Source organism: Neovison vison, chromosome 4 (genome assembly GCF_020171115.1).
Source record: "Neovison vison isolate M4711 chromosome 4, ASM_NN_V1, whole genome shotgun sequence".
NCBI lineage: Eukaryota > Metazoa > Chordata > Mammalia > Carnivora > Mustelidae > Neogale > Neogale vison.
The window spans coordinates 135862775-135882973 of NC_058094.1; the positions used below are offsets into that span (position 1 = coordinate 135862775).

At 58.2% G+C, this 20199-nt stretch overlaps 1 protein-coding gene across 1 annotated transcript in view; it reads left to right on the forward strand.

Annotated features, from left to right (window-relative positions):
• PKD1L1 (polycystin 1 like 1, transient receptor potential channel interacting) overlaps positions 1-20199 on the forward strand; it is a 77970-nt gene that overhangs the window by 49052 nt on the left and 8719 nt on the right. Inside the window, exons 30-44 of the mRNA XM_044246995.1 lie at positions 466-688; positions 2328-2501; positions 3299-3418; positions 3507-3576; positions 3910-3956; positions 4655-4808; positions 6739-6877; positions 7605-7689; positions 8019-8171; positions 8968-9086; positions 11979-12089; positions 16263-16386; positions 17655-17738; positions 18443-18615; positions 19461-19695. Of these exons, the coding sequence (XP_044102930.1) occupies positions 466-688; positions 2328-2501; positions 3299-3418; positions 3507-3576; positions 3910-3956; positions 4655-4808; positions 6739-6877; positions 7605-7689; positions 8019-8171; positions 8968-9086; positions 11979-12089; positions 16263-16386; positions 17655-17738; positions 18443-18615; positions 19461-19695 (2011 nt within the window). The remainder of the gene's footprint in view (positions 1-465; positions 689-2327; positions 2502-3298; positions 3419-3506; positions 3577-3909; positions 3957-4654; positions 4809-6738; positions 6878-7604; positions 7690-8018; positions 8172-8967; positions 9087-11978; positions 12090-16262; positions 16387-17654; positions 17739-18442; positions 18616-19460; positions 19696-20199) is intronic.

The window sequence follows — 20199 nt, forward strand, 5'->3', positions numbered from 1 at the left end:
AGCAAGGACCCATAGCCGTGCAAAGACCATAGTGTGGCTGGACGGGAAGGGTCACTTCCCAGGAGTCCAAGTGGTTCAGACAATGGGGAGAAGCTGCACTAAATGCTTTTCTCCTGGAGAACCTCGTGTACGGTCTGTCGGTCTGGGTCCCGTCTTCACTATGAAGAGGTGAGCTCCAGACTCGTCCACGCCAGACACAGATATGTGAGGGAGCTGGGGTGGACGGGGCTCTAGGGGGCTGGCAGGCGTGTGGGAGTGGAGCATGGGATTACTGACCAGCATGGCCAGGGGCCTGCGGGAGCTCCCTGTCTGTGCCCCCATGCTCCAGAGGGGGTCTGTGGGTCATAGTGCATGGCTCAACAGGTCCGAGGTGCCTCTGAGGGTGAGAATTGAGGCTGAGGCTGCCCTGCGGGGTTCCCACCACCCAGACCCCGTCCTGACTGTGGCTGCTGTGTGTGTCCTTAGCACCCCCGCTCTGCTGGGCCCGCTCCGGGGCATCCGCCTCTGGCACGACAGCCGTGGGCCCTCCCCGGCCTGGTATGTGAGCCACATCATGGTGGGAGAGCTGGGGCCCGGGCCCAGGAGGAGCTGGATCTTCCCTGCCGAGTGCTGGCTGGCCGCGAGCAGGGAGGACGGTCGTGTGGAGCGGGAGCTGGGCTGCCTGCGCCGGGGCCTCGGCTTCTGGAAGGTAGGTGACCGGCCGGCCGACCTGATGCCAGTGTTGCTTCTCTCTGTGGCTGCTTCCCTAAACCGCACTACAGCTGGCATCAAGGTGGCCGTGCCGTCAACGGGGCGTCGAGCGGGCCAGTGTGGGCGAGGATGAGTCCCCCTTCAGGCACTGCTGCCCTGACGTAATAACATTCACAGAATTCACTGTTGCCTGAGGTCTGCAGGGTCCAGAGGGCCACTAGGTAAGGACGGCAGCGCCCTGTGCATCCTGAACCCCAAGATGACCCAGGCGTGACCTGGGGGCCGAATGCACGCCATCAAGGGCAAAGACAGGACCAAGAATCTCAGCAAACACCCGTGAACCTCGCTCTACGCGCGTCCCCCATCTTCTGGGAGAGGGTTTGGTCCAGTCGGGATGACACTTAGGCGTTTTGCACTTTCCAGCGAATTGTCCCCATGACTTTTCTGTAGACTCGGCACTGAAGGGCCGGGTGTGCCAGCTGGACAGGGTGGTTCTCTTTCCTGTAGTCGTAGAGACACCCTGACGGGGACTTTGTGTTCCCAGAGCCCAGTTTTGCAGCTGGCCTCAGGCGGGCGGAGGCCAGGGAAGGCCGGTGTCCTCTCAGGTCACCAGATCCTTCTCCCCAGCGTGTCCCTGTCACCACCTGTCATGGGCGAGAGGGCCAGGCTCAGCACGTGGGCGCTGCCGACAGAGTAAGACAATGACCGCGGGCACGGGCGGTGTGGGAAGTCTTCAGCCCCGCACAGCCGAGGGCCTGGCTCGGCCGGCACTTTCCCTCAGACCAGTGTCTGTGCGCGACCATGACGGACAAAACAGTCGCGTTCCTTCTCCAGCTGTTTTGCTTGAGAACTTGTGGGGAGAAGTCTGTACGTGTTAGTCCGGAAACCACCTGTTGGCCAGTCCACTGATGAAGATATATTCTTTTATTCATTCTAAAGATTTCATTTATCCATTTGAGAGAGAGAAGGAGGGAGAGCATGAGAGGGGAGAGGTCAGAGCGAGAAGCAGCTGCCCCGTGGAGCTGGGAGCCTGATGCGGGACTCAATCCTGGGACTCTGGGATCATGACCTGAGCCCAAGGCAGTTGCCCCACCGACTGAGCCACATCCCGAAGATACATCCTCATCTTGTTAAACCTGTTTTCCCTGGATTTGCCTCTGTGTTCTAATGCTCGCCACGGGTTTCCTAGAACAGCGCTGAGCACCGAGCACTCCTCGGGTTGAACTGAACCTTTTGTACCCAGTGCAATTCTGTAGGTGGCGAGCTGCCCGCCATGTGGCCGATGCCACGGGGCTGCCGAGGACACCCAGGGCCAGGCACGCTCCCGGCCCGCAGTGCGCTCAGAGTCCAGTGAAAATCACCTGTGTTGCGGGCAGCTTGCTGGGAACGGGGAGGGCTTGTAGACGGAGGTCCGCGGGGCAGGGCATGAAGATGCTGGGGGGTGAGACGGGAGAGGCGGAGGGACAGTTTGTCCCAGAGCCGCAGGTGCCCCAGCGCAGGTCCAGGGTGCCAAGTGAGAGTCTAGGAGGCCCAGCGACACGCCGAAGAGCTGACAAGCTAGTGGCATCGCCCAGAGAACCACTGCCCACCTGGAGTTCCTGCCGTTGGTCCAGCGTCTCTCTCCCGGTCTGTTTCAGCTCTTGTATTCCAAGTTCACGGAGTACCTGGAGGATTTCCACGTCTGGACCTCCGTGTACAGCCGGCCGTCCCCCAGTGGCTTCCCGCACACCGCGCGCCTCACTGTGGCCTTCGCCTTGCTGTGCACGTACGCCTGTCTCGCCGCCCTGCTCACGGCCGCAGGACCAGAGCAGGTGGGAGGCCCTGGATTCTCCTGGAAGCGGCTTCCGCTTCCCAGACCGTCCATGGACAGGTTCTCAGCCCCGGCGTTAGTGAAACTCACAGTCCTGGCAGAAAGGTTCTGAGTCGGGGGAGGGAGCCCGGTGCCTTGAGTGCCACAGAGGGGAGGCTGGCCTGGATGGAGCTGGGGGCAGGGGCTGCTGGGCGGGGGGGCTCAGGGTGGGGCCGACACAGGCCTCCCTCCGTGATCCCTGCCGCAGAGCTCGCGCCCTCCTGGTGCCACTGACAGTGACTTCTCCGGAGTGAGCAGTCTGGACTGTCCCCAGAGCACACTCCTGGATTTTTTTTTTTTTCTAAAGTTGGCAGTTATTTTAAATTTAAAAACTCCTCTGGCCAGATAAATCTATCCAGGCAGCAAGAATTTGAAAGGCAGGGTCGGCTGGGACAGGAATGGGCCGAGGTCCTGAACTTGCCCTCCCCTCTGGGGTCGACCCTTTGTCTGATCTTCTCTGCTCATGCTGGGGACATAGAATGTGTCCGGGACACGGACGCCTTCTCATCAGATCGTGGCAAGGACTCAGCCAGGGGCGCAGGAAGCTTGCCCAGCAGGAAGTGGGCACGCAGCACACGTTCGTTCAACCTGGAGAGATGTGTATTTTAGAAAAACAGAAGGATTCCTTGTACGTTTCCATTATTTCCGAGGGTTCAGGGAGACAGGGCTTTGGTTAAACATAGGGTACCCATTTACGTTAAAGACCTCGGTGACTACAGCGGACACGTTCCCCGTGTCCTCACTGCTGCCTTCCTACAGCTCCCATGGGTGCTCGGCACCCCCGATGCCACCGCTGGGTCCTTCCAGACAGGGCTCCTGTGCACGCTGCTGGCTACTCCCGGGGCACAGCTCCTGTCACTGCTCCTGAGGCTCAGCCAGGTACGGGGAGGCCTGCCCACGTGCCCTGCTGGCCCGGGTCCTCCACACAGTAGGACGCCCGTCCCCAGCAGCATCCTTCCTTCTGTAGGAAGCCAGCAGGCCATCCCGTGCGCAGACCTGCCTGCCCCTGAGAAGAGTGCCGGCCGAGGCAGCTCAGGGTGAGTGTGTGTTTAGAAAAATCCTGGAAGGTGTTTCCTGTTTGTTTACAAACCACAGCAATGGCTAGTAGTGAAGTCTCCGCCCTCCGTCCTGCAGAGGATACCTCGGTCTCCCGTTCCCCATGTTTGCTGCTGTTCACTGTGAGGACAGTGAGCTTCACTCCATCCGCGTGAAAGCCCACGCAAGGGGCCGTGCAGCCCATGACCCGCGGGCGGGCCACACTGGCAGCCACATCCTGTGTCTCGGGGAGGCCTATTTCCTGAGGGAGGCTGTCTCCCAGAGAACTCTAGACCCCGGCTTTAACGTCATAACTCAGACTTTGTTTAAATCAGGCCCTCACTCCCACGGGAGGACGGCAGACGCCCACAAGACGCAAGAGGTAAATACAGCTGTGCGTCTCTGTCTCTGTGTCTCTGCTTCTCTGTGTCTCTGTGTCTCCTCTGTGCCTCTGCGTCTCTGTGTCTCTGTGTCTCTGTTTCTCTGTGTGTCCCTCGGCCGTGGCCTGGACGCAGCTGGTCAGGCCCAGCGCGGAGACCCTGAGCAGGGCGGATCCTGCAGAGAGATGGACCCATTCCCCAGGGAGCTCGAGGTCCGCTGTCAGGAGCCCCAGCGGAGGCCATGCAAGAGGGGTGCGGTTGCTGGTCTGTCCTGATGTTTGGGGGACATGTGGTCCTTGTGCCTTCCAATCTCTGCCTCCCCACTGAGAGCTCCCGCTTGTGCAGGCCTCGGTCCCCTCTGCTCCCTGTGCGGGGCCGCCTCTCTGCCCTGCCACGGTGAGCCTTGCCCAAGCCCTGCGCTGGCGGGTCCAGGTCGGCCTCCCAGAGGGCAGGTGGCATCCCTGTTGGCCGCAGCCATCCCGTCCTTGCCTGCGGGCACCCCGCCACCCTCTACAGATGCGAGTGAGCTGGTCCCAGGATGGCCCGCTCCTCCTCCCCAGAACCTTCCCCAGCCTGAGGCTCATGGAGGTCGCGGCCCAGCTCCTAAGAAAGCTTGCAAGCCGTGCCACGGAGGACACAATATGGCAAGGGAACTGCGGGCACCGAGGTTTTAACCTCACCCCGACATTGTCTCTTCCAGGGTCAGGGTCTCTCGGGGCACGCCAGAGCCCATGGGAGGGCAGCAGGTGGCCAAAGTGCGGGCTCTCCATCCCCAGAGCAGGGGGCCCGCAGAGCTGACCCCGGCCAGCAGGCTCCAAGGGAGAAGGGGACCCACAGCGTTCTCCGTGTGCAAGGTGACGTTGGGTACAATGCTGGGCCCGTTCTGCGTCCTTGGCCCCTGGGAGATGTAGGGGTCACCCAGCAGGAGCTGAGCCCAATGAGGCCGGACGCTCTGGTCACATGACACCAAGCCCGTCCAAAACAGCCATGGTTCTGTTCCCAAGTCCTGACTGTTTCTGCTGTATATGCACGTGGGTTTGCTCACGTCTTGAAAAGGTCAGGAATAGGCTTCAGTTACTGTGGAGCAGCGTGACTCGCAACAGCTTCGGATGAGCCAGTAGTTCAGTGGAGAACCTGCGGGGATGGGGCCCCTAGGGGGCGGCTAAGCCTCCGGTCAGTGCTGTCTGGGGGGGCTGTCCGGGGCCTGGCAGGGCAGGTGTGCATGGCTGCGGGGCGCAGGGCTGCAGGTGCATGAGCCGCGTACTTCCCGGCTCCTGGTCACCCAGGTTTGGCACTGACCGTGGACACTGCTCCGTGGACCGTGGTTGGCAAGGTGGCAAGGGCAGCAGAGGCAGCTGGGTGTGGCTGGGCTGACCCTCACAGCACCCCATGCACTGGGGTGTGCGGTATAAATGCCCTGGTTTCCATGTGCGGATGGGGCCTGGGACTGGTGTCCTGCAATGCTGGGACTGGTGGAATGAGGAGGGCACACGCCCTGGGGATAGCACCCCACACCCATGCCCGGCCAGGGTAGGGGGTGGAAGAGTACAAAGGCTCATGCCCCACTGACCGGACATGGGGGAGGTCCTCAAGACAGGACAGCGCCTTGCCTGGCGTTCCCCCCACCAGCGGGTGCTCCCGAGTCTGTGTCAGCTAACCGCCTTCTGCCTCCAGACGGGCCCTGGGACATCTTCCTATTGGAGGCACCGCCTGAGAAAGCGGGGCTCCATGACTTCCTCTTGAAGACGTGAAAACAGGCGGGGACCCTCTGATCATGTGTCAACCCCAGGGGGACTTACCCAGCGGAGCCTGTAAGAGGCCGCAGCTGCCCACATGGTCCCTCCTCTGTGTGCTGTCCTCCCCTCCCCCTGCTCCTCCCTCCCCCTCCTCTCTGCTCTGGTCCTGTCCTCCCCCCATTCTCACCCTTCCTCCTCCTCTCCTCCCCCTTTTCTCTTCCCTCTCCTCCCTACTCCTCCCCCTCCTCCCCCTCAGCCCCTCCCCCTCCTCCCCCTCAGCACTTCCCCCTCCTCCCTTGCTCCCCCATTCCCCCTCCCTGACTCCCCCCCCCCCTGCCCCCCCAACCCCTCCCCTTCCTCCCCACTCCTCACTCTGTCTCCTTCACGCACACAGTAGAAACTCTAACCTGTGGCCCGGACTGTGCCATCGGGCTGATGGAGGACACGGTGTGTGAAAAGCGCTCTGCCCTGAGGACGTGAGGAAGTGAGGCCCCTTTCCATCCAGGCCAGGGAGGGTGGTTGCTACACGCAGCCGTGTCGCTGCTGTGTAGACCTGGCTGCTCTGCGCAGAATTGCGAGTCTGTGGCACCGGGTACAGGGTGTGGGAAGGACGCGTGTGTACGTATAAGGAACCGGCTCGCTCGCTCACGGGGGCGGGTGGGTCTGAAGGCCCCACGGTCCACAAGCTGGAGACCCAGGAGCACCATTGTTTCAGTTCAAGTCCCAAGACAGGAGAAGGCAGGTGTTCTGCTCAAAAGCCCTCAGGCAGGAGGAACTCTCTCTTCCTCTGGAAGGTTGGCCGTTTCTTGTATACCAGCCTTCACCTAATTGGATGAGGCTCACCCACACTGGGCAGGCAGCCCGCCTTCCTCTGTCCAGCCATTTACATGTTCATCTCCCTAGAAACCCCCTCACGAACGCGCCCAGAATACCAGTCACCCAATGTCTGCACACCCACGCCCAGGCCCACTGACAGAATCAACAACCACACTCAGGTGGACGGAAGTGATGAGGTCTCTTACATGTGCCTCTTCCTGATCTCCCTTAGCCCCCGACAGCGGGCTTGGAGGACTTGCTGCTCTCCGGTGGCTACGGGTGCTGCTGCCTTGGTCAGCATCCGCAGTGTGGGCCGTTTGCGGGATGGTCTCCGTGGCCTGTGGCGTAGGGACAGCACTTCTAGGATACAGGTAACCAGTCACGGTTTTCAGATGTCCCCGAGTCTGGACCCGAGAGTCTGGACTTAGCAAAAACCTCCAGGTGTTTCTGGTAATGCAATGTGTGGGCCCAGATGGGCTATTGCAATTTTGGTCCTCATTTCTCCCTCCCATGGCCCTGGGGATGAGGAATTCGTGTACAAACCCCAAAGGGCCACTGGGCCCGGCCAGCTCTGCGACAGCAGTCTGGCCTGGACGGAGTCCCAGTGGATGAGAGGCCGGGGAGAAGGGAACACCGCTGCAGAGCTACCGAGACACTGTGCTCTGGGCCAGGTGTGCTGGTACAATGATTCCCATTTTCTCAGCTGGGAAATGGGAAAATCCACAAGGTTTTAGGAGGAGCTACTGAAACCCTCCGTCCTCGCCGCCTGGCACCTGCTCAGTGCTCTGCAGATGCAAACTTTATTGTCATTATTATAACTGACGCCCCCCACCCCGCTGCCCCTACCCACTCCGTGCTCTCCATGTCCCTGTGCTGGCTTTTCCTTTCTCTTCCATGCTCAGCAGCTTCACGGGGGTGACATCCCACCGGACCCCTCCTAACAGATCTCCCCCGACATTGGGCAGAACGACAGGATGGCCAGCTCCAAGGCCCCTTCCCCGCTGCAGCCCCACTGTCACCTGCCACCCGGGCCCTCAGGCACGATGTCCCCATGCACATGCAGGCGGGTGCTGACAGCTGTTGTCTCTGCGGGGACAGGTTCGACCCGAATCAGTGTGTGCGCTGGCTGCACCTGCTGACGGTGTCCGTGCTGTGCTGTGTTTTCATCACGCAGCCGCTTCTGGTGAGCGGGGGGAGGGGGCCTCCTGCGGGGTCACTGTGCATCAGCGGGGCCTGGGAGTGGGGGGAGGGCTCCACGTTCCTGACCCATGATCCCATGTCTTCGCCTTTGACTGAGTGTGAGGAGAACCTGGGAGACAGGCCTGTGCCGTGCTGTCCACACACACATCCCAGGATGGGGGGCATCTCTTGAACCCCATTTTCACTTGAGGACACGGAGCTTGGGGAATGGGGGGCCTGGGAATCCCGGGCAGGGGACACGAGCTTGTGTAGGATCATGACTAAGGACATGGGGCAGCGACCGTGTATGCATCGTCGGGCCTCTCCTTCCAGGTGGGCCTCGCCGCCCTGGGCTTTGCCTGGAAAAGGAGAGACGATGCACACTTCTTCACCGAGTCCCTGCACGCGGCCACCAGAGACCTGCACTCGGAGCCGGAGGAGCGTGCGAGCTCCCGCATACCCCACCCTGCCAACCAGATGGCCGAGGTGAGACCCGATGCGTGCCCCGGCCCAGCCCTGCCTGGCACCTCTGTGCGTACTCTGTGGATTCAAAGTCAAGGGCGTTTTGGGGTGTGATTTAGTTTTTCTGCTCCTTTGTGTGCACAGACGCGGTGGGTGAGCACAGGATCCGTTTCCTTCCTTCTACCCCATCCCAGAAAAATCAGACCATCGAGAACGGGAGCTTAGTTTAAGCTATTGAGGCCAATGAGTAAGAATTCTTGGCCATAATTTAGAGAACTTTGAGGCCTGTCAAGGGGCAGCCTTGATGTGGGGCCGGCGCCGCACCTCCTAAGAACAGCACGTCTCTAAGCCCGGCGGACCCGAGGGGACGGCCGCTGACTCCTTGAATCCTGACACCTGAGTGCCCACATTCCCAAGGCATCCAGCCTGGTGTCTGTCCCCCACAGGACTCAGGATGGTGCATTGGCTTCAAGGGGGGAGGGTCCCAGACCTGGGATTCTGCATCTGTGACTTTCCAGGACGAAGGGTCCCTGATTCTGTAGGTGTCCCAAGCACCTGACCCAGGCTGTTGTCCAATGGCTCCAGACCGGCTTCCGCGCAGTGAGACTGCCCACAGAGCTGGCCTGGGCCAGGAAAGCACTGTGCATGGCCCACTGCCCGCCAGCCTGGTGTCGGTGACCCACACAAAGTGTCCCTGTCCCCAGCCCCCGGGGGCACGAACAGTGCTGCTGCTCCCTGGGCTTGGCCGGAGTGCCGGAGCTCCCCGCCCTCATCCGACCCCCATCCGTGGCCCCAGCTCACAGCACTGTCGTCCCCACAGATGCTGGCCGCCCGACAGCGAGCTCGCCGCCTACGCTGGGCACGTCCGCCGTCCGCGGCCCAGCTCAGCACCGTCAGAGAGAGGATGAGAAGAGAGACCCGGACACAGGTGGCCCTGAGGTGGGTGGCGGCCAGTCGGGCCTTGCTCTGGTCCTGCGGCCCCTGGGGACAGGGTGTACAGGTGGGGCCCAGCTGCAGGGAAGGGGACACCTAGGGAAAGTGGGTCCAGAGACAGCAGATCTGGAGCGAGGCTGAAGCCACTCCTGCATATGCCGGGCCAAAAAGTCCGGAAAATCTTACAAAAATGAAAATGAGAAAAGCAGACAGAACGTAACATGTTGTGACACTAAAATGCAAAACCCAGTGTCCTTCATGCACACAGTGCAAGCCAGTAGAGGACTTGACAGAAGTCTCTTTACCGCGGCCAAGGAATGAAATACCGCAAACACACGCCGGCATCACCACGAGAGGAAATGCCCACGAGTTCCGCAGGAAAGCGCCCGCGGTCCTGAAACACACAAATGTCCTGTGAACATCGTGTCTTCTCAAGCTCTGTCCAAATCCGTGTCTGACTTCAACACAGTCCCCACCAAAGACCTCGAGACCTTTCTTTCCTTCCTTCCCCTTTTCCTTGATTGGATCTAGTCAGTTGCGCAGTCCCGTAGGCCGGACGCGGGGCGCCGAGGAGGGGAGCGGTGGGGACTCGCTCTGCCAGCCGTCACTGGAGCCCAGGCCCCCACTGCGGAGTGCAGCTCTGCGCGCGGACAGTGGACAGCTCTGGGACGCGGGTCGGAAATCCAGAACCAGACCTGAGTACAAGGGCTACGGCACACGAGTCTGTGACGCAGAGGCTATTCCGGCTCTTTGGGGGAGAAGATGGGGTTTTTAATGAGGAATAACTGAACAGTCATGAGGGTGGGGAGTGCAAAAACATGAACAAGTGGATGCTTTTGTCCCAATGTACACAAACTTATTCCCCACGAATAAAGATTTAAACGTGACAAAACCATACACATCCTGGGAGAACGCGTGTGTCCGTGTATGACCTGTGGGCGAGGAAAACCTCCTGTGACTTAGAATCCAGAAATGACAAGAGAAAGCAGATTTAGTGACATGAAAATTGCAGAAGAAAATCTCGTGCGAGATTGATGACGTCATACGTTATGTAAAAAAGCAGTGGTGGACAAGGAAGAGTTATTTGTAGCAGACGAAGGCTTAATCTTCAAATACAAAGAGGCTCCAGAAAAATGGAAAAGAGCAACAGCCTCTTTAGAACAGGACGTGGACCGCTCACCGAGAAGAGAAAGGTAGACATCACTTGCACGTAGGATGAGAGATGGCCAGTTAAAGTACCGAAGTCTGGAAGCTGGTCCCCGTGCGGCGGCCAGTGAGCCTGCGGAGAAGATGGGACGCCACATGGTCCCATGTGGGGACTGGCAGGCGCCTCGCACAGGCACAGACTTACGTAGCTCCCCCAGCACCCCTGCTGCTGGGAGCCCATCAGCAGAACCCTGGAAGAGCTAGGTGCAAGGCAGGCGGGGCAGGACCCCCTATAATAACCTTGGGGGGCCCAGGGGGCTCCGATGGTAGAGCATCCAACTCTGGATTTCAGCCCAGCTCGTGATCTCAGGGTCCTGGGATCGAGCCCTGCATTGGGAGGGGGGGGGTCCACGCTCAGCGGGGAGTCTGCTTCTCCCTCTGCCTCTGCCTCCTCCTGCTTTGAGTGCGCTCTCTCGCTGTCAAACACATAAATAAATAAATAAACGAGATCTTTAAAAGGAAAAGAGGGAGAGAGGAAGAACTCTATATTATGTGTCTCCTGACTGAAACGGATCACCAAGAATGTAACCTACCCCGAACAGGCTGGTCTTAGTCTGACCACGTTCTTGTCCCAGCGTGCGGTTGACCAGAGAGCACACACTGTGTCCCTAGGAGGCAGGGCACAGAGATGGAGGGGACAGCAGTTATCTCAACAAATAAGCCCCGAGACCCAGTAGAGATGGAAGTGCTGCCTTTGGGGTAAAGGAGACGCGGGAAGGAAGCAGTGAGTCGGGTCCACGGTGCGAGGGACGAGTAAGCAAACTGCGCTCATCTCAACAGACGGGGAAGAAACCATTTGGCAAAATTCAACACCCATTTACGGGAAAGAAAAATATCTCAGCAAACTGGGAATGGAAAAGAAATGCCCTCAAGTCATAAAGGGTGTCTGTGAAACCCTTTCACAGGGTTTCGTACGCCTGGCCTCGCGCTCGTGACGAGACAGCGTGGGCTTTTAAATAACAGGAACAAGGTGAGGAGCTCCCTGTGTCCGACTCTGATTAAACCTCACATCGCAGGCTCAGCCGCTGCCGGAGGCAAGAAAAACAGGACAGCCTCTTGCCAGAGGACATGAATAGTATCTGTAGAATATCTCGAATATTCTAATTAAATTGAAGAAAACGTGCAGAATTGATATGTCAAAAACCACAAGACGCCAATGGACGATCTCAGAGAAAAGCTAAAGAAATGGAGACACACGTCCCATCTTCTGGGACACTTGTCTTAAGGTGCCCGTTCCTCCCGACGTGATCAGTCCCGACCAAAGCCCCACAAACTTTCCTGTAGATGTCGGCTAGCTCATCTGAAAACTTACATGGAAAAGAACCAGAATAACCAAAACGATTCTGGAAAAAGAACGACAAAGCCAGAGGGCTGACTCTATGTGGCTTTAGGGTCACGACGAAGCGAAGCCACGGTAACCGAGACACCGGTAACGGTGGTCGGTCAGCGCACACGCGCTCAGCTGATTTCCTCACAGGACACCGAGGCCCTTCGCGGTGGAGAACGGATTTTAAAAACGGTGCTGGGAAAATTGGACGGCGACGTGCAGCAGAAAATGCACACAGTTCACACCTTCTAGGAAAGTTCACCCAGGGACTTAAGAGGATTTAAAAGCCAGTTCCGAAACCTGTTTTGCTGGGTCTGGACCCCCAGGCTCCGTGTGGTGCTCACTGTGTGATGTGTTTCTCGTAGAGACACCTGCCTGTGCGTCCTCATGCTCCTTCTGCGTGTGTTCATACTCTGTGGGCAGCGCTCCCAGGACGAACGTTCTCTCGGGCAAGCCATCCGGAGTGAGTTTACGAGGTAGGATGTGTTGTCTACCTTCTCCAGACCCCCGGGCACGGCACCAGCTGTTCGTGGCCAGCACACACTGATGAGGGACCCGAAGGCCAGGGTTTCCGGGTGAGGGGTACTTCGTTATTTTGAACCAGTTGTGTCTGTCTGCTACTACAGTCTGTCCGAGAAGAAGGGGACCCCCAGACCATTGAGTCCTCGCCCTCAGGACGTTTTAATTCTGCAAAACAGAGGCTCTTGGCCACTGTCCCAGAGAGGAAATATGGAAAAAGTGGTCAAATTGCCTTGGGCACTGTTTCCCCCCAGTTCGTGGGAAGCCTCTCTTTGCAGACTTTGGGCACGTTCAAAGCATCTCATTTTGGTCATAGTGAAACAATATTTTGAGGCACGTTAGGATCTGAGTGCAAAGACGCTAAGACAGGTTACTGGGGTTGCTTTTGCCTGGAGGTTACAAGTTCCTCGAAAAAAGACTTGCGATTCACAAGAAATGGCACAAGATTCCAAGTGGTGATAATTCCCCTTGAGTTCTCCACCGCTTCTCAAGTGCTCATTTGTTTCGTCCTACTTTTTAAAAGCAGTAGATGCTGGGATGCCCAGGGGGTTCCATGGAGTAAGCCTCTGCCTTTGGCTCAGGTCATGATCCCAGGGTCCAGGGATGGAGCCCCACGTTGGGCTCCCTGCTTGGCGGGAAGGCTGCTTCTCTCTCTGCTCCTCCCCCCACTTGCGCTCCCTCTCACTCTCTCTCAAATAAAATAAAATCTTAATAATTAAATAAATAAAAGTAGCAGATGTTTGTTGTAGGTAAATATGGAAGGACTGAAAAACAACAAGCAGAAAACCCTCAATGACAGTCACACGCAGAGGCAACCACGGGCAGCACTTTGCGCTGCCAGAATTTTCTCTATGTTTCAGCCTTTCTGAAATTGGGACAGGAAGCATATCAAGGTGGAAACTTCAGGTGGCATTTTTTTTTTTTTTGACAGTGGTTACTAAATGACTTTGTTTCACCTGTCAAAAATACTCAGTCTGGTAGTTCTTTCCAGGACGTTTGGCTTTGAATTCTGAAGGGCGTGACAGGACCCCATACAGATTCTTTACTACCGTTTAGGAGGCAGAAATAAAACACGATACTCCAAGATTTACTTTCTCTTTCTCTGGAGAAGATTTTATTTTATTTTATTTTTTAAAGATTTTATTATTCTGAGAGAGAGAGAGAGAGAGCATGTGTGCACTAGCAGGCAGAGCCGCAGAGGCAGAGGGAGAAGCAGGCTCCACTGAGCAGGGAGCCCCACGTGGGCTCAATTCCCCCAGTCCTGAGATCATGACCTGAGCCGAAGACAGACACTTAACCCACTGAGCCACCCAGGCATCTCTTGCAAAAATATTTTAAAACACATTACTGTCTTTTTTCCTATGGGTATGTTGCCCTTGACTAAGTAATTCAATTTGATGCGCTCCAGTTCTGCTGCTTTGGGGGGGACAGAGGTGGGTGGCTGGCGCATCTGTTTGGTTTTATCTACTATTTAAGGGTGTATTTGTTTTCTTCCATGTGAGAGCTAGTGATTGATACCGCTGAGATGCTGGGTGAGCAAAGTAGGGATAGAAACCACTAGTGGACGCCCGGGTTCGTGAGTCTGGACACTCTGTGGGACACAGCAAGGCACCTGCTTGCAGGTGAACACTGTAGCCACGAAACTGCCTCTCTTTGTGCAGAAACTGCTGTTCTTTGCATGAAGGACCGGGGTTCAGCCAGCTCTCCAGCCGCCCCCTTCCTCCAAAGCACAGCTTGTGCCGCCAGGGGGCACCATGCGCAAAACAGCGTGACCGCATGGCCGCCCCTGGAAAGGGAAAGGCCAAGCTGAGCTATTTCTGGCTTCAATCGTTTACTTTTGATCTTGTATTTCGTGAGTCAGTGCTACTTGACATATTTCTCATGCGAATTGTTGCCCCTTGGTACTCAAATCAGAAATGCCCCAGCCGAGATAATATTTGCGCGACGGTTCCCACGAGCCGTAGACACCTTGGAGGCACCGCTCAGCACTGGCCCCGGGTGTCACGGACCCATATTTCCTGCATGATGCAAAATCCCACTACCTCTGGTGGGCTGGCCACCAGGCAGGGGCATCTGTGTCCCGGTTGGTACTGGGATGCTCAGGGGGACCCTCTCCACCACCACCCTTACCCCGCCCGGTACCTGATCCTGAAACTTCGACAGCGTCTCAAGGCTTAGAGTTTACGGGATTCCAGGAAGAACCATGCTCAGCTGGATCACGTCTGACTCAGGGCCAGGGCTCTGTCGTGCTCTGTTCTGCGAGCAGAGTCCCCCACGGCAAGTCCTCCAACTCGGGGCTGAGTGACCCCATCTGCAAGGCGAGGCCATTGGGCCGCTAGATTCCTCAGGTCGTCACCAGAACTATGATCGCGATGTTCCATTCCGTCATAGTCGAGTTTTCTTTGAAGCCTTTCTGGAGTCAGTCAAGTCTTCATGCAAGTCCAAGTAAAACAGAAACAAACCAGTGAATAAAGCCCCGATAAACGGGATAGTCTCTCTGTCCAAGAGCGGTGAGTGGGAGAGAACTACTGAGTCAGTTTTGCAATATTTCGTGCACTCTGGAGGCCTGTTTTTATTTAATAGCTAATTAATGCAGAGTGAGAACATTCTTGAACGGTTTGGCTCATTCTCTGCTCTCCGCATGTGTTGAGAACGAGGCGTGAGTTGTGCACAGTCTGGGCGTGTGACAGCTGTCTCTGGTCACATGCAGGTCTTTCCATTCTTTCCCTTAAAATGTTTATCTATTTTAGAGACACAGAGAGAGAATGCTTGGTAGGTTGGGGAGGAGCAGAGGGAGAGGGACAAGCAAACTCTGCACTGAGGGCAGATGTGGGGCTCGATCCCAGGACCCTGAGATCGTGACCTGAGCTGAAACCAAGAGTCGATGCTCAACTGATTGAGCCCCAAGGTGCCCCCACATCTCAGTCTTTCTTGAAGCCTCTGTTTCTTCAATGTCATCCCAATGGGGAGTGAATGCCAGGAAGTGATAGCAGTCCCTCCAAATTGTGGTTCTACTAGGGTTTTGATCCATGATCGGAGCTGATAACCAGCACCGTATAAAGGTTCAGCTTGGATTAGGCTCGGAAAGTGGACGAACCGAGGGAACGATAGAAGTCAGGTGCGGTGAGTCTGTAAGGAGATAGAATCAGTGAGATACGCTGGCTCACCAGACTTCCTTCCATGTGCCACAGACGTGTTTGAACGTATTTGGGGCACATGCCAGTGTTGGTGGACATGATTCGCTTCTCTGTTAATCTATGCACCAGTGACATAGCGCTAACAGGTCACTAACAGGACACTTCTTCCTCTCGGAAGAAGTATCCTTTCCTTTCCCTTTTATATTGTCCAGTTTCTGTCATGACTGTCAGGTTTTTTTTTTTTTTTTAAGGCTTATTCATTTATTTATTTGATAGACAGAGATCACAAGTAGACAGAGAGGCAGGCAGAGAGAGAGGTGGGGAAACAGGCTCCCTGCTGAGCAGGGAGCCTGATGCGGGGCTCGATCCCAGGACCCTGAGACCATGACCTGAGCCGAAGGCAGAGGCTTTAACCCACTGAGCCACCCAGGCGCCCCATGACTGTTAGGTTTTAAAGCACTTCCTGAGGGTCTCTAAAATCTGCGTCCGTCAGCAACATCGTAACTCCCAGTCCCTCGCTGGGACAGTCTCTGAGCTGCGGTGGTAAGTGGAATGCGGGCTCTGGGGAGCGACAGCCCCCAGCTGTCACACCTTCCCACCACGGTCCGCTCCACGCTACGGCCACAGCCACTGGGTGTGGAGCCGGGGGGTGGGCGGCAGCGACTCAGGAGCCTTGGACGGCCCTCCTTGCGCTCACATCTGTTTCATGAGACCAGCCTGGCGTTGGAAGAGCTCGCTGTCGCCGTGTTCTGTGGGTGGGGGTCGAGACTGGGTGGCAGGATGAGGCAGGACGATGAAAATTGTGTTCTTGGATGGCTGGGGTTTAGATCTTCTCCGAACTGGTCACAGCTTTCCCGCAATATGACTCAGGGGAGCAGAGGGCTCCCCAGGGTCGCATGGTACCTCCTACTGCTCATGGCTCTGCCTTCACGCCCGCAGGTGCCTCTGACTCGTGAGAGAAAGATCACTTGTTGTCTCCGCTCTCGTGTTCAGGGGAGCCGGGAGCGCCTCCGGAGGCCTGAGGAGTGTGGGGGACTGGTGGGTCTGGAGTCTGACCACTCTGCTGGACGGCCTGCACGGGACAGGCGCCCCCACCGCCGGCCCGCCGGGCGCTCAGGTGGGCTTCCGTCTGCTCTCCGCACGGGGTCCTGGCGGCAGCGGGCCCCAGAGGGACAGGGATGCCGGAATGCCGGACCGGCAACGCCACATGCGCTCTCTCTTTCCAAGATGGATCGACTGATTTGAGAGAGACAGAGAGAAAGAGCACGAGCCGGGGGAGGGGCAGAGCGGGAGGAGAGAAGTCGACTTCCTTGCTAAGCTCAGAGCCCGACATGCGGGGCTCGACCTCACGACCCTGACATCGCGACCTGAGCCGATACCCAAGAGTTGGACACGCCACCAGCTGTGTCCCCAGGCACCCCCACTGCGTGTACTCTTGAATGGCCGGGAGGCGGTGGGCCAGCGGCTGCTTCCCGCTGCTTCCCCGTCCCCGCACACCCGCCCCAGCTGCACGTCAGCTGCCAGGTCGCGCGGGACATGGCCAGTGGGGACAGAGGGCTAGATCACTATGCAAAACGCTGCAACACGGGGCACAGGACACCCCGGGACGGGGGGAGCATCCAGGAAACTGCCAGGAGACAGGAGAATCTCCTGTCCAGAATTTCCCCAAATTCTGAGAAAAAATTGCCAGGAATCTGCATTTCCTAGAATAACCCAATTCCCTGCTTATTTTTCATTTTCTTCCTTGTTTTAAAAAAATAAAATGACTTTGTGTTGCATTCCTCAAACACCACACAGTCGACCCTTGAAGAGCATGGGGTTAGTAGTCCCCCCCCCCGGCCCGGCAGTCGAAATTCCCCGTATCATTTTTGACTCCCCCAGAGCTGAGCTCGAACCAGCCGACCGTGGGCCACGAGCTCCCCGAGTGCCCAGTTGTTTTGTGTACCAGCTGCGTCCTGCGCTGTGTTCTTACAAGAAAGCCGGAGACAAGAAAATGTCATTAAGAGAATCCCGAGGGGGAGAAAAGGCACCTACAGCGCCTTCCTGTCTTTCTCGAAGGACATACACATTTCTGTGGATCTGGGCCACGAGAACCCATGTTCAGGGTCCGCGTTCCTTCTGATGCCACTTCTGTTGTGGCGTGCAGCCGCATGCGATAGCGCCCAACACACTCTAGAAAAAGACACAAAGTGACGCTTCAGGTTCTGTCCAGAGAGCGCGAGGAAGCCGTGTCCTCCTCAGAATGCTCTTCAAGGCGGTGGGGGGTTTGCAGCAGGGCAGGGGGGACCGTCCTGACATCTGAGCTGAGGCTGTCCCAGCACAGTGAGCGGCACGTTCCAGCTGCGCCGTCTGTCCAGCAGTCTCACGTGTCCCTTTCTCCTCCAGCCGGGAGCCCTTGGCGGGAAGTGCTCCGTGCTGGGCGCCGTGCTGATCCGGCAGCAGAGGGAGGCTTCCGGCGACGCGGGCGAGGTACGCCGCTCCCCGCCCGGCTCTGTGCGGGTGCGTATCCCCCGGGGCTCACCCTGTGTGTATCCCGCCCCGTGTGCACTTTTAGTGAAGCAGATTGGACACACCGGGTTACGTAAGTCTCAGGTGCATGCGACACCGATGTAGCCCTTCTGTGTGTCACCTGCTGCTCATCACGTCTCCATCCCCGCTGGTGACCACAGTTTGTTCTCTGTGAAATACAGTGAGAGTTAAAATAACCTTGGACACATCGGGTGGGAAGGCCGCAGACCGCTGGAACCCTCCCCGGGACCCTGGCTGTGACTCGAAATCCTCCGTGGCCGGGATCTGGGATAGCCAAACCTTTCCCGTGCCCTCTGCCAGTCCAAGCACGCTGTGGGAAACCAGGACATCCCTATCTAAAATCCTGAAAGTACTCCTAACCAAGATTCTCGCATCTCCTCCTGGGTGGGAGGGGCTGCTGGACGGCGGGCATCTCACCCTCGTCCTTCCAAGACGGAGCCCTTCTGACGTCCAAGCCCGGACAGGTGTACAGCTCAGGTGCTGGCTGGAGCCCTGATCCTTCGGGCTCAGCTGGAGCCCAGGGACAATGAAGGGGCTTTGAGGGAGCAGGGGCCACGGGTGGCCAGCCTTGGACCCCCCAGGCCACAGGGCTGACTCTGAAGTGAGCGTCCGCTTCTCCTTCTGACTGTCGGTCTCTCCTTCAGCCTCCCGGCCCAGCTTCAGCGCTTACAGAGGACTGTCCTCCCCCACGTGACCCCAAAGCTGGGAGCCCCGACATCCCCTCCGCGACAGATCCTGCCACCCAAAGAGTGGCCCCAAGCGGCCCCGGAGACTGTGGGGCCAGGGAGTCCTGGGAGCTCAGCCTGGGCCGCACCAGGTCAGTGGGATTCAGAGGTCGGCTCCGTCCAGCCTGCCGGTCCCTGGCTCGCTGTGCAGCCCGGTGCTGGCAGCAAACCCTTCCCAGGGCAAGGGCAGGTGTGTTCTCACCGCAGAGGAGGGGAGTGAGGCCCAGCGCAGGGAGGCCGTGTCGGAAGGTCAATGCCGGCAGAGGGCTTCAGTCTCTGAGCACAGGAAGGAACAAGCTGAATGTTCCTCTAGAGTCTGCCTGAGGCCTAGAGGTCCAGGGACCTAAAGGACACTTGTCCCCGCTGGCTTGGTGCTGAGCAGATGCTCACGGGGCCTCCTGGTGCTCTTAGGGCTCCGCGAGGGAGGGCAGCCCCACCTCGGTCCGGCGCTGTGCTGACGAGCCCTGAGCTGCAGCTACAGGCCCTGGTGGGTGGCCCGGGCCCTGGCAGCTGTGGCAGCGCACGACCTGTGTGGGGGTGGACTGGGTGAGGGTGACAGGGGCCCTGCAGCAGATGATGGATGTCTCCGAGTGAAGCCGGCAACACAGGAGCGAGACCCTTTCATTGTTACCAAACACGGACAGGTCAGCGGGAACTCCTTTCCAACAGCAGAGCGAGTCCACAGCAGGAAAAGATACAAGAAGGTTCTAGAGGCCTCGCAGACAGAGGTGGTCACGTCTCCCCGAGTCGTGCCCATGAGAGATGGAGGGCCTCCCTCCTGGGGGCGCCCCAGCCTCAGGGTCCTGGGCAAGGATGGGGGATGCGCCCACGTGTGTCTGTCCAGCCCCAGGAGCCCGGGCAGCCTCAGGGGCCTGGGGTGCGAGGCTGGGGGTGGGGGCTCCGTGCAGGCCTTGCCCCGACCTGCTGCTCTTTGCAGGCTGGCAGCGCATGCAGCCCTGAGCGGCCTCCGGGCCCGCGGGTGGATCGACCGCAGCACCAGAGCCGTGTCTGTGCACTTCACTCTCTACAATCCTCCCACTAGACTCCTGTCCAGCGTGTCCCTGCACGCCGAGCTGCTGCCCACGGGGGACCTGGCCCTGTCCCCGCTGGTGCAGTCGCTGGCTGTCTTCGACAGTGACTCGGCCCTGTGGTCCAGCCCCACGCTTCCCGAGGTGGGTCCTCCCGCCCCTCCCCTGCACGCGGATCCCGGGGCTCCCCCTGCGGCCTGCCCCCCACCTCCACCCAGACCCACAAGGACGCAGAGCCTGGCACTCAGTACCATCAGCCTCTCTCTGTTCTGACCTGAACTTCGGCCCAGGCCAGCACTGCTCCCCAGAGGGACGGAGCAGCGTCCTGAAAAGTGGCTTTATTAGCCTCAAAGTGTCAACCGGGAGGGTCCAGGGAAGCCAAGCAGGGCTGACCTGCCCCGACCCTCACTGAGCTTCTGCTTGCTGCTGGCGCTCTGAGCGAGTGAACGCAGGCAAGCAGGAACGCGCAGCTCATCGAGGCCAAGAGAAGCATTAGAGCTTCCGGGAAGTCCTGATGTGAGAGCTCGGTGCGGCCAGGGAGCCCATGATATGTGTTTCACGAATGTGGGAAAAGTCGTTCTTTGGAGCCGGTTGAGGACGGGCGGGGAGGACCCTGATGGGTGGCGCTGAGGGTCTGCCTGTGCACGG